Source organism: Zingiber officinale, chromosome 4A (assembly GCF_018446385.1).
Source record: "Zingiber officinale cultivar Zhangliang chromosome 4A, Zo_v1.1, whole genome shotgun sequence".
In the NCBI taxonomy this organism is placed as follows: domain Eukaryota; kingdom Viridiplantae; phylum Streptophyta; class Magnoliopsida; order Zingiberales; family Zingiberaceae; genus Zingiber; species Zingiber officinale.
In genome coordinates this window covers 52,825-66,779 of record NC_055992.1, presented here as the reverse complement: position 1 = coordinate 66,779, position 13,955 = coordinate 52,825, and the positions used below count along the sequence as shown (strand labels likewise).

Below are 13,955 nucleotides of genomic sequence, written 5' to 3'. Positions count from 1 at the left end.
GAGCTACTGTTTATAATTTATAAGGTACTGATAACATGATCTTCTGTGTGTGACACCACACACCATGTTATCTACAATATAAATTAATTGAACAACTACATTTATCATAAATGTAGACATTTGACCAATGTGATTCTTATTTCTAGATAAATGTTTATACCAAAAGCTAGGATTTTAGTATACACTCTAACAATCTCCCACTTATAATAAAAGACTAAGCTGCCATATCTGCTGCCATACATCTGATTCCCAACCCTTCAACATGCCCATCAAAAGCTCTTGCCTTAAGGACCTTAGTGAAAGGATCTATAGGTCATCACCTGATGCAATCTGGGCGGCAACAACTTCTCCTCGTTTATACTATCACTACACCAAATATGACTTTCCGCAGCGTGCAAATATGCTATCTGCAGCGCACATTGCACGCTGCATAACTGCAAGCTGTTAAAAGTCATAAAACAACGATAGCGCGCATCACGCGCTGCGGTTAAAAGCATTCGCAGCGCACACGGTGCGCTGCGGTTAACAACATTTGCAGTGCGCACTGTGCGCTGTTGTTAACAACATTCACAGCGCACGATGCACGCTGCAGTTAAAATATCATACAATTATCACTAATATTTATTTAAAATATATAATTTAAATTTAAAATTTAAAAATTATCATAATTTATTGATCACTTAAAATAGAAATAAAAAATTATAAAATACAATAAAAATGTGAATACATAACTTTTATTCTCTAATAATAATTTTACAAAGCTCACAAATTTCTCTAAGTCAAGTACAAAAATCATGAATTTCTAACAATCAAAGATTTCACTGTCAACAATGTTCAAACACTGCTTTAATCTAATATGCATCCAAGTATTCCACTTGCCACAAGTGTTTGTGCCGTTTTCAAGACTTCTATCTTAGCCTTCATCTCTCAGCTTCATATTTATGATATGATGTCGAGAGACTATGACCAACCTCAATGTCCTCATCTTTATCTTTATCTCTAGCTTTGCTACCCCCATCTCCATCACGAACTGTGCTCATTCTTTTGAGTGTTATCTTTTGAAGTATTTCTATTTTCAAGCTCCTCTATCTTTTCTAGTTCTTCTAGTCTTGCCATAATTCGAGCATATTCTTCATCTTCACCAAGCTTTTGCAGATTTTCTACCTTGTAGGTGTGTAAAGAATCTGAAACAGTTAGATTGAAAATTAGAGGGAAGCACCTTGTCTTTCACCCAAACTAATAATATATCAAGCCTTGCAAATGTGAATATTTACAATATGTATTTACACAACAAATTAAAGTAAGTTGGAATCTCAAAAGTAGTTGCACAAAGAGAACATAGAAGTTGCTAACTATACTAAAAAAACATACATTACAATATGTGATTCCATTTCAAATAGATCTATATGACATCTCACAAGAACAATAAGTATATCTTGAAAAATGTTCTAAATCGAAATGTAACAACTAATTATGTGATTCCATTTCAAGCAGAGAATGATAATGTAGCTTACTATGGACCAAAACCTAACAAGAATACTTGAACCAAAACCTAATCATCCCAAGTCTAGATTCATACAACAGAAGGTTAGGCCTGCAGCTACCATATGCAGCTACATTAGTAAGTCTAGTAGTTATTCCTATGCCTAAGTTGTACTACAGAAGTTGCTAGAAAAGTATAATATATTTCTGGATTTGAAGAATAAGCAAAGTGACTGAACAACATGAAAGAATTCTTTTTCAGTGTAAATCACATACTACACGAAATGTTCACAAAACTTAACTTTGCTGACTAGTCACTTGATGTCCTCGACTATCGCTAAAGTATCTTCATCAACAGTATGCTTCAAGCGTTTGATCGCTTTGTCCACTTGCAAACAGAGGTCATTCTCATATGTCCTATTTCATTAGGCTAAAAGAGGGAAAAAATTCTATCACCATTTTCAGAAATGAAAATTTTGATATTTTTTTATGAAAAAAAAGTGTTTCATGAGTGAGCAACAGTTTGAGAACTTCTCTGTTTCAGTTTGTCCTGACAATTAAGACGATGAGAGAGATCGTTTGAACAAAGACTCCAATGATCAATCCCCACCATATTCCTTGAGCCACAGCAGCATCAAAAACAATTGTTTAATATTTTTCCTAAATCAAAACAGATCAAAAGAGTAATTTAAATCTTAGTTTTCACTTACAGTAGTAGCTAAACTACTTGAATCTAAAAACAATGTCGATGGGAAGTCCAATCAGGTAATATGCACCCACATTTACATAAGCCACTATGCCTTGCCACCCACTTCCAATAGCAACTCCTACATCATCCATCCTCGTGAACACTTGAAGCTAGTCGTCCATTAAAAAAAATAATTATAGAATTTTAGATCAATGTTGTACTAGACAGAATTGGCAAACCTCCATTCAAGAAAATGGAGATGGAAAGTAGAGGAGTTAGATTAATGATTGCTGGTGTAGAGCTTGCGCAAGAGCGTGTGCAGTATGAGGACCAACACACTGATGATCAAGCTAAGGATCAAGTTGGTCGTCACCATAACAAGGACTGCAAACTTAGCGACTCGAGGATGAGCAGCCCCCAACTCATTCCCTATCCTCACACTTCAACAAACAACCTCTGGTTATTAGTGAATGATTCATGGAGATTGATGCAAGTGCAGTAGTCGTCAAACCTTGCGGCATTGCTCAAGCCGAGCATGATCATGAAGTCCCAATTCCAATAATTTGCACTGGAATCGATCACACTGTCAGTAAGAAATTTAGATAGGAATTGATAAGCTGTGTGGTCATTGATTACCAGATAGATATGACATTGAGTGAGATTTCTGGATTTAGGAGGTAGCCTGTGATCAGCACGAAACCTTGGATGTGCCAAATCTCCAAGCTATGATGAATGTGAGTTTGAGCGAGGGGGAAGAGGAAGAGAGGGGGAGAAAGTTGGAGGGTTGACTTACACGAGCATGATGGTTGATGAAACAGTGAGTTTGAAAAAGAGCCAGATGTCGGTGAAGACCTTAATAGAGAGGTCAGTCCAGGTGGTCCTGTAGGAAGGGATGAGGATGATGTAGAGCCAAGTGGAGAGGACGAGCACCCACCAAGGGATGCTGAGAGTGATGGAGGCGCCGAGGAGGTCGAAGTCAAGGACAAAGACGGCAAGCTAGGAGATGAGGATATGGAAGAGGAGGACGGCGACGTCGATGACGGCCATGGGGTTGATGATGTTTTGAGCCTATAGGAATCGTCGCATTGGGTAATAAAGGGTGAAGGAGATGAGCTGAGGCAGGAGGCCGCGGGAGTAGATTCGGCCCACCTTCGCGACCGCGTCCGACTGGTCGTTGGCGTTGAGGAAGGAGCCAGAGAACAATGAGTTCGATCACCCAATCCCTCTCCCTGTCCCTTCCCATGGAACCCTAATTTGACCCCGATCGCGCCGGCTGCCTTCTCCACCACGGCTCCGTCAAAATCGAAATCCTCCCCATTCTTTGGCACCTCCTCCTCGTTCTCATCTTCGAGGGTAGTGTGAAGGTCGCCTTAGCGTTAGGGACGAAGGAGGCGAAGGGCAGAGAGGAAGACGAAGTCGAAGTCGCGCAGGGCAGTGGAGTGCATAGGGTTTTGGGCAGAGGCAAAGGCGCGAAGGGATGGGCGGCGGCATAGGAAGGGGTTCACGGATTAATTCTGGTGTGGTACATTGGGTTACAAAAGCACTACATTTTTTCTAATTTTTAACAGTGCATTTTGCACACACTGTTAATATTTATATTTTAAAAAATGTGTTGTTAATATTAAATATTAACAATGTATTTTACACGCCATAAAAAAATTTATTAACATATATTTTTCTACACGTTGCAGTTTATAAAAAAATAATATTATCCGCAGCGCACTTAATTGAGCGCGGTGTAAAAATAATCATTAACGGCATGCCCTAACCATGCGTCGTTAATAACGTGCTATGGAAAGTCATATTTGTTGTAGTGAACTATTAACAGCGCGCTCCACATGCCATTAATATTAAATTTTAACAGCACACTCTGCATGCCGTAGAAAAGTTTATTGACAGCATACTTTTTCTGCACGCTGTCGTTTGTCTAAATATTATACTATTCGTAGCGCACATAATTGTGCACGCCGTAAAAACAATTATTAACGGCGCGCTTTAATTGTACGTCATTGATGATGCGCTGCGGAAAGTCCCTTTTGTTGTAGTGTATTTCTCGTATTGGGTGGTACTTACGCTCTATTGTGTTTACTTGCCTTATAGACTTATGGTTTCTTTGAGTTTGCTACTGCACCAACATTATTACAATAAATTGTAATAATCTTTGGACAAACTAGAAATCATATCTAAGTCTATCTTGAGGTTATTGAGTCATTCAGCTTTTATGGCTGCCTCAGAGGCTTGCCATATACTAAACTTCTATGGTGGAGTCCAGAAAAACACTTATGCTTATCACTCTTCCATAGTTATGACTTTACCTCCTAAAGTAAACACAAAACCCCGAGGTTGACTTATTATTGTCCCTATCCGATTGGAAATCAAAATCCATGTAACCCACAAGGACCAAATTAATCGCTTTGTAAGCTAGCATATAATCTCTAGTACCTCTAAGGTACTTCAATATATGCTTTATCGCAATCCAATGTTGTTCAGAGTTACTTTGATATCTGCTAACTATGTCCTTGGCAAAATAGATTTCGATCTCATTAGACTTCCACACCGAAGCATAAAGAACTGTCTTTATTTCCTTTATCTCCTTTGATGTCTACAGAGACATCTTTAGATAAAGTTACTCTATCCGAAAGGTAAGAAACCTTTCTTGGAGTTTTGTATGCTTAAACGAGCAAGGATTTTTTCGATGTATGAAGCTTGGGATAAGTAAAATATTCTTTTCTTGCGATCCCTTATTACTTTGATCTCAAGAATATTTACATTCCTTCATATCGAATTGTTTGACGACCATACCCTTACTTCCGACAACACTTTGATATTGTTTCCAACTACCAAAATGTTATCTCGTATAGTACAAGAAATACCACCACGTTTCTATCACGCCTTTTGTATACACAAGACTTATCCTACTAAATAAATCCATAGACTTTAATAAACCGGATGTTCTAAGACTTTGAAGCTTTGCCTCAATCCAGATTGAGCTTACACAAGATGCTCTTAGCCCTTTGCAATGAACCCTTCTGGTTGCTTTATATGGATGCTTTCTTCAAGACTTCCATTAAGGAATGTTGTCTTGACATCCACTTGCCAAATAGATAAAAGAATCCGGATAGACTTAAGCATGGCTACCAGTGAAAAAGTTTCCTTTTTCATCAAGCCTTGCCTTGAAAGTTTCTACCTTCCTGTCTATCCTTCTTTTCCTATTATAGACCTTTTACACCCAAAGGCTTTTACACCACTTGGTAGTTTTACAAGCTTCCAGATTTTATTAGAATACATATATTCTAATTCTATTATTCATTACTCTTTGCCAAGATGCTGCATATTTATCTTGGAGTGCTTCGTCATATGTCCGGAGATCAGGTTCATGTCCTTCAGGGATCGAGTCCAAAAACTCTCCCAAAACATGAATCTTTTAAGGTTGCTTAACAACCCTCCCACTACGACAAGACATTTTTTTAATTGTGTATCATTTGTGATACGTGTTGCAGTTTTCCTTGTGGTATCTCATCTTGTACAGTTGGTACTAGATTAGACATGTCTTTTATTATTTCCTTAAGAACAAATTTACTTATGAGCACGTGGTTCATTATATAGTCCTTTTCTAAAAAACAGTCATTGATGCTAACAATGACCTTCTGATTTTTAAGACTATAAACCTACTTTTGTTTATCTAGGATAACTTACAAACAAGTGAACTCCTATCCAACTTATCATTATCTCTCATATATGCTGGATTACCCGAATCCGAATATGCTTCAAGATAGGCTTACGCCTATTCAGCAACTCTATATGAGTAGAGAGTTATGACTTTGGAAGGTACTACGTTCACTTCCGTTTCCAGAGCATATCCTTAAAACAAATTTGGTAATTTTCTGAATAACTCATCACCTATCTAATTATTCCATAAGAGTCCTATACCTTCTTTCTACTACATCATTCTGTTGGGGTGTACCAGATGTAGTTAGTTGGGATTGAAATCCAACTTCTGATAAGTGACTCCTAAATTCTCCCAAGAGGTACTTGCCACTACGATCTTACCATAGTGACTTTTACTTTAACATTTCTCCGCATCAGCCTTGTACTCTTTGAACTAATCAAAGTACTTAGTCTTGCGGCACATTAAGTAAATTTATTTGTATCTTGAATAGTTGTCTATAAAATAGATAAAATATTCAATACTACCTCTTGTCTGGATAGTCATAGGATCACACAAATCAGAATGAACCAATTTCAACATATATTTGACTCCATACCCCTTAAAAGCTTCTTGGTTATTTTCTTTCTAAGTAAGACTCGCTGGTTGGAAAGATTTCCACTACCAATGAACCCAAAAGTTCATCAGCTACCAATGAATCCTACTCAAGTTAATATAACCTAGCCTTAGATGCCAAAGATATTAATGGTTCATTTCTGAAGGTTGCTTTCTCTAAAAATTAGAAGATGTGTTACTAATTTTCATTTGTTGTATCGTGAGAGTTATTGGATTTATAAATTGCCAACCAACATACCAGAACAGATAACTTCCCTCTTTTTCTTAATAACAACTTTGTTATTAAAAGAGGTAGAATATCAAGTTCTTTGAATAGTTTAGAAACTGAAAACTAGTTCTTTCTAAACTTGGTGCGTAAAGACAATTACTCAAAAATCCATGTTTTATTTTTATCAAAAGATAAACATCTCTCACTACAACAGCTACCATTTTTACAGTAGTGCACATGTAGACAGTGTTTTAATTTTCATTTAGTTGCCGGGTTTCCTGGAACCCTGCAATGAATTGCGGACATAATTGATGGCATCTGTATCTACACTCCAGGTTCTGGTAGATAACACCACTAAACATGTTTCAACTAATGAATTAAATACACCTATATTGTTCTTAGTTCTAAGAAGACAGTCTACCTTAATGTCCAAGTCCTATTTCCAATCATTACAATTGGGACTACTAAGTCTTTTCTATAGTATGACTACTAGGGGATTGACAAACATTTTAAATCCTAAGAATCACAAAAATACTTGGTCAAGATCAACTCCTTAAAAATCCCCATGAATTTTGTATGCCATGATAGTGTGGACGTATACAAAATCGAAGAGGAGATTTTATTCATTAATTTTATTATCTCGTCAACTTTACTTTATGATGAAATAAAATTAATAGTTGATCTGTCTTTGATCAAATATTTGGTCAAAAACTTTTGAATTTAAAAAAAATATTGATTCCTCAAACAATATTATTTAAATTCACCAACACCTCAAACACCGTGAATTTTGCATGCCACGTTAGTGTGGACGTATACAAATTCAACATATGTAAAAGGAGGGTTTTAACCCATTAATTTTATTATCTTGTCAACCTAACTTTTTGACAAATAAAATTAATAGTTGGTATCATTTGGTCACACAAATAATAGCAGTGACTCCGATGGGGAGGATACTATTAGATGTGTCTAAGTGTATACCATTACTTGACACTAAGTCCATTAATAAGATTATGCCCCTTCTGTTGGGGAAGATCACATGCTCTTAATTAACTTCCTATAGTCATCCAAAAATGGAAGTCTGTTCTAGTGATCCACAAACAAGCTCATCCGTTATGGAGGAAGGCATTCAGAGCCAACGCGCAAGCTTGTTTGCATCACTTACAAACCAGTAATGGAGACCATGGGATTTACTTAAAAATCCCTCTCCCACTTAGTTATTTATAAATGAGGAATTTTAACTATGCTAGCCTACTAAATATGTAAACTAACATGCACACACAACACAATATAAAAGCAATAAATAGAAAAATCTAATTTTCAACTATTATGGCTTTTATCTCTAGTTGTCCTCCGTATGTTGTCATCCCAAGCTGCTGCCATATTTGGCCACTACCACCGGGTCTAGCTGTCGCATCCATCTTGCTCCTAGTTCCGCTGCGCCTCTGGTCCTTAGAAGGATCCACGCTTTGCAAGATTCGATCCGCGACATAAATAGAATTTTACATTTTGATCCTATATTCCACGAAGGAATGTACATGTAAACTAGATCGAACATAAAATAAAATTTACATCCATCGATCCTATATTCCATAAAAGGAATGCACATGTAACTAGATCAAAAAATAAAATCCTAATAAAACTAAATACAGCTCCTGCTGTATTTTAATACAATCATGCACACACATATAAAATGCCCTTGACATGTCCAAGGGTCCAATCACACACATAATAACTATAAGCCATAATAGTTGGATCCTGCATCCACAAAGTTAGCACATCCTACTATTAACCTGCCTAAATTATGTATGACATGTGCATAATTAAACTAATACCAAATACACAGAGGTAAAACCCTAGCTCTGATACCAATTGTTGGTTGCTACTCGGAAAACCTAGAGGTTTCACTGTACAAAAATTTTGTATAAAGGTCTGAATCTTTTCCTAGCTACCATGTGTTCTTTTAAATTAAATTTTGGATCGCCTGCGGAACTTAACACGTTTGATCCAAAACTTAATCTATTTGTTCTTTTAGGTTTAGACTTGGATCTCCTGCGGAACTTAACACGTTTGATCCAAATCACCTAAGTTATTAATTCCATTAAATATTAATTTCCATAATTGGTTCCCAGTACTGACGTGGCGAGGCACATGGCCTTCTTGGATATGGGAACAACCACCACCGACTAGACAAAACCTTTTATGGAAAGCTAATATTTAATTTCCTAAAATAACTTTAGGTCAACCAAAAAGAACAATCAAATCACAAGGGAAAGAAAAACAAAAGAACACTATATCGAAAACAAATTCGAAACTCTAGAATCGTATGCCTCTTGTATTTAGTATTATTTCAATAAATAACTAGTATGATGCGGAAACAAAAATTACTAGTTATACCTTTTAGAAAGACCTCTTGATCTTCTATCGTATTCCTCTTCTAACCTCGGACGTTGTGTGGGCAACGATCTTCCGAGATGAGAACCACCAAGCACCTTCTTCTTCCTTGCAAATTTCGGCCATCAAAACTTCTTCTAGGATGAAGAGGTTCGGCCACCACCACCATGCTCCAAGGGATACTAGAAACGAGGCTTGCTTTCTCTCCTTCTTCTCCTTCCTTGATCCGGCCACAAACAAAAGCTCCACCAAGAGATAAGTTTCGGCCAACAAGAGGAGAGGAGAGAAATAGGGCCGGCCACCAAAACCAAAGAGGAGAGGAAAGAAAAGAATAGAGATCATCCACCATGAAGCATTCTCTATCCCCTCTTTTATAATCCTTGGTCTTGGCAAATAAGGAAAATTTAATAAAAATTTCCTTAATTCTTTTTCCATTGAAAAGGAAAAATTATTTAATTAAAAATAATTTTCTTTTTCAAATACAATGGCCGGCCACCTCAAGCCCCAAATCAAGGAAAGTTTTAATTAAAACAAGAATTAAAACTTCCTAATTTGTTTCCGGAAATTTATAAAAATTTCTCCAATAATTTAATCCCTTCATGATTGGTTAATAAAAAGGAAATTTTATAAATTAAAATCTTTCTTTTAAACATGTGGATAAAAATAAAGTTATCTCTACAAATTAAAATCTCTTTTAATCTACAAATAAGGAAAGATATCAAATCTTTTCTTAATCTCTTGTAGAAACTTATAAAAGAGAATATTTAATTTTTAAACTTTCTTTTAAATCATGAACATGGTTAAAAAGAAAAGTTTTTCTTAAAATTTAAAATCCTCCTTTAATCAACAAATAAGGAAAGATTTCAAATTTTAAATTTTCTTTTAAACATGTAGATGATTTACAAATAAGGAAAGTTTTTACCAAAAATTAAAACCATCCTTTTAAACTACAAATAAGGAAAGAGATTAATCTCTTCTCTTAATCTTTTGTAGAAAACTATAAAAGGAAATTTTTAATTTTTAAACTCTCTTTTAAAATCATGATATCCACATAAGAAATAATTTTAATAAAAATCCTTTTTAATATTCTAGTGGCCGGCCACCTAAGCTTGGGACTCATGCTTTGGCCGACCACCTACATGGCTCATCCACTTGGTCTTGGCCGGCCCTAGCTTGGGTTCCAAGCTAGCTTGGCCGGCCCCATTGGATGGGTAAGAAGGTGGGTATGCGGTGGGTATAAATCTCTATATACTAGAGGCTACGATAGGGACCGAGAGGAGGAATTGGTTTTGGTCTCCCGATAAAATTAAGCATCCCGTGCTCGCCCCGAACACACAACTTAATTTTATCAATAATAATTCATTCCACTAGAGAACTATTATTGAACTACCGCACCAATCCCAAATTACATTTTGGGCTCCTTCTTATTATGAGTGTGTTAGTCTCCCTGTGTTTAAGATAACAAATGTCCACTAATTAAGTAAGTTACTGACAACTCACTTAATTAATATCTAGCTCCAAGAGTAGTACCACTCAACTTCATCGTCATGTCGGACTAAGTCCACCTGCAGGGTTTAACATGGCAATCCTTATGAGCTCCTCTTGGGGACATTCTCAACCTAGATCACTAGGACACAGTTTCCTTCTATAATCAACAACGCACACTATAAGTGATATCATTTCCCAACTTATCGGGCTTATTGATTTATCGAGCTAAATCTCACCCATTGGTAAATTAAAGAAATAAATATCAAATATATGTGCTTGTTATTATATTGGGATTAAGAGCACACACTTCCATAATAACTGAGGTCTTTGTTCCTTTATAAAGTCAGTATAAAAGAAACGACCTCTAATGGTGCTACTCAATACACTCTAAGTGTACTAGTGTAATTATATAGTTAAGATAAACTAATACCTAATTACACTACGACCTTCCAATGGTTTGTTCCTTTCCATATTGGTCGTGAACTACTATTTATAATTTATAAGGTACTGATAACATGATCTTCTGTGTGTGACACCACACACCATGTTATCTACAATATAAATTAATTGAACAACTACATTTATCATAAATGTAGACATTTGACCAATGTGATTCTTATTTCTAGATAAATGTTTATACCAAAAGCTAGGTTTTTAGTATACATTCTAACACCTTCGTTTTCCCATCCATCCTTTTATTTCCTCCCTGAGCAATACTTTGGCATCTGCCCCTCTTAATTTGCCCACAACTTCTTCAGAGCCATATGTGGCACTGTCATTCTATGCCGCATATACCAAATTCGCTTGTCCGTTCAGCTATTCCATCATTTTTATTCTTTCAAACGCTCAAAACCGGGAGTATTCATGGTACAGGCTAGGCCTGGTTACAAGTTCTTTTTCGACATGCCCTCTTCCAACAAGGGGTGGAAATCTCGATTCTTCTTTATTAGATCACCTGAACCCCTGGTCGAGCCGACCCAGTGGCGCTCTGACATCCCTTCCAACCTCCCAGTACATCGGCATCAACCTTCCTGTGACTTCGCTTCAGAAAAACTTCAAGGCGTGAGCGTTCGCTTGTCTATATTACTGTTGGAATGCTTTTTGTATTCGTTCGGGCTTAGCCCAGTCCAAGCCGAAATAGGGGCTCCGTTAGGTAAGACCCCGTTTTCCTCTTTGCTATTCTTCGCTAACTGAGGTATTTTTCTTTTACTTCGCAGAAGCTGTCATGCTCCGGGCTTACTCCTCAGATATAAAGCGCCAGTCTGTTGACGTTTTGAAAGCCTTAAGCTTAGAGCTTAAACAGGAAATTTGATTTTCTGGTGGAAGGTCGAAACAGCAGCCCTAAATTCGTGCAGAGCGGGCCTTCCCAAAATGACATTATAATATGAGGGGGAGTCTACTATTATAAAAGTGCTCCTCTGTGTGCGCACCAACGGCTCGGTGCCCAAGGATATGGCCAATTTAATCTGACCCATTGGCTTCACCTCATTGCCTGTAAATTCATATAGAGAAGTGGCCATAGGCTGAAGTTCAGTGACATCGATCTACATCTCCTCGAATGCAGTTCTGAACAGAATATTGACCGAGCTCTAAGTGTCCATGAAAACCCGAGCCACTCGGCTATTGACGATGATGGCTTTGATGATGAGGGCGTCATCATGAGGCAACTCCAGGCCTTCCAGATCTGCCGGCCCGAAGCTGATAACAGGGCCAGAAGCCTGCTCTTGGATACATCCAACAGTGTGCACCTCCAAATGATGCACATGTGACTTGCGTGCTCTCCCCGAATCTCCATCAGTTGGCCCTCCAGAGATCATGCCTATCTCTCGGACGGTGGCATTGCCTCTATTCTCGGCTTCCTGTGATCCTTCCGGTTCTTTTCCCCGACCAGGTTGATGACTACTGGGTCCTGCTAGGTCGGGGTAGGATTGCCCGGCCTGTCTAGCCGCGGTTCGTTGTTCCTCAATCATCTTGATTACTTGAGAGGCTAGCTCGGGCGGCGGTAAGCCTAACTCTGCAGCCCGCTTGGAGTCCTGAGCAAACTAGAAACAATGATTAGTATCATGTGTACGAGACCGATGATAAGTACAATACCGAGTGTTCCATGGTCCTGGTTGGGGAGCATGCACGGCTACGACTCAGGGAGCTGGTCTGATCTCCGGCCTGGGATGGAAAGTAGGTCTAGCTTCCCGAGCGCGTGGCAGAGGTTGAGGAGGTGGTTGAGGCACCCTTCTTTCCAGCTTATTGGTAGAAGGAGGCGGTCTTTCGGCTTTCCTCCGAGCAACCTGTGCTTCTTCTACTTTGATGTAGCAGGCAGCTTTTTCCACCATCTCATCAAAATTCCGAGCGGGATTTTTGATGAGATCTCTGAAAAATTCTCCTTCTCCTAATCCATGAGAGAAGACGCTCATTAGAATCTCCGAAGTGGCAGTGGGGACATCCTGAGCCACTTGATTAAAGCGGTTGATATAACTTCTTAAGGGCTCGGTCGGTCCTTGCTTCAGAGCGAAAAGACAATGATCTGTCTTCTGATATTTCTTACTACTAGAAAAACAACGCAGGAAGACCGTCTTGAAGTCCAAGAAATAGGTGATGGATCCTTGAGGTAGCACATCAAACCATTTTAATGCTGAGCTAGCTAGAGTGTTCAAGAAAACTCGATATTTGACAGCATCACTGTATTGGTGCAGCAAAGCTGCATTTTTAAACTTGTGTAAATGCTCTTCCGGGTCTTTGCTCCCGTCATACTCCCCGATCGACGGGGCCCTATAGCCCTTGGGCAATCTTTCATTTAAAATCCTGGCAGAGAATGGTACTCTCTCATCCGGGTCTTCTGGGAACACTTCCGGGATGATGAGAGCCTTCTCCTTCTTCGAATCTCTGGGCATGGAACTTTCAGCCATGGAGATTTGCGGCTGTTCATTCTTAAGGCTGTGGCCCAGGGGCTCTGGCTGATAATACCCCACACCGGGCTCACGATAAGGGACTTGAGGAAATACCTCAGGCTGTTTTCTCTTAGAGCCTCTATCTGAGACAGGGAGGGGCTCCTTGGAAGCTTCAGCAGGAGCTTGTCGTGGTCGAGATACAGTCGCTTGCTTCTCGGAGGTTGCTCGCCTCTTGGCCTCCTTGAAGAGTTCGTATTCTCCACCGGTCATAGTGACATTGATGCGGCCAGACTCCTCCATTTTCACGTTCCGGAACAGGTTGTTGTGTTTCCCACAGACGGCGCCAAATTTGATCCCGTCCAGAAGCTGAGTCGGATGAAGGCGAGTCTTGATGTACTAGAAGTTGACGGAAAGCCGCTGTGGCGTCGGATCTACTTGGCACCCCCTCAGAAAGGTGCACACGGGCGGCTGACGAAGGAAGATGACCAGGACGATGACACTGTAGCTTTGCGCACACTCAGACGAGTCCAC

General features: G+C 38.8%; 1 protein-coding gene across 1 annotated transcript; it reads right to left on the bottom strand.

The window, feature by feature from the left end:
* Positions 1–998: 998 nt before the first annotated feature.
* LOC121969070 (uncharacterized serine-rich protein C215.13-like) lies at positions 999–13,724 on the bottom strand. The gene is made up of 6 exons (XM_042519002.1): positions 13,197–13,724; positions 12,272–12,572; positions 2,807–3,539; positions 2,682–2,738; positions 1,785–2,610; positions 999–1,184 (listed from the first exon to the last, which is right to left on the bottom strand). The coding sequence occupies exons 1-5, from the start codon at positions 13,722–13,724 to the stop codon at positions 2,451–2,453; spliced, it is 1,779 nt and encodes a 592-aa protein (XP_042374936.1). The 3' UTR covers positions 999–1,184; positions 1,785–2,450.
* Positions 13,725–13,955: the final 231 nt, after the last annotated feature.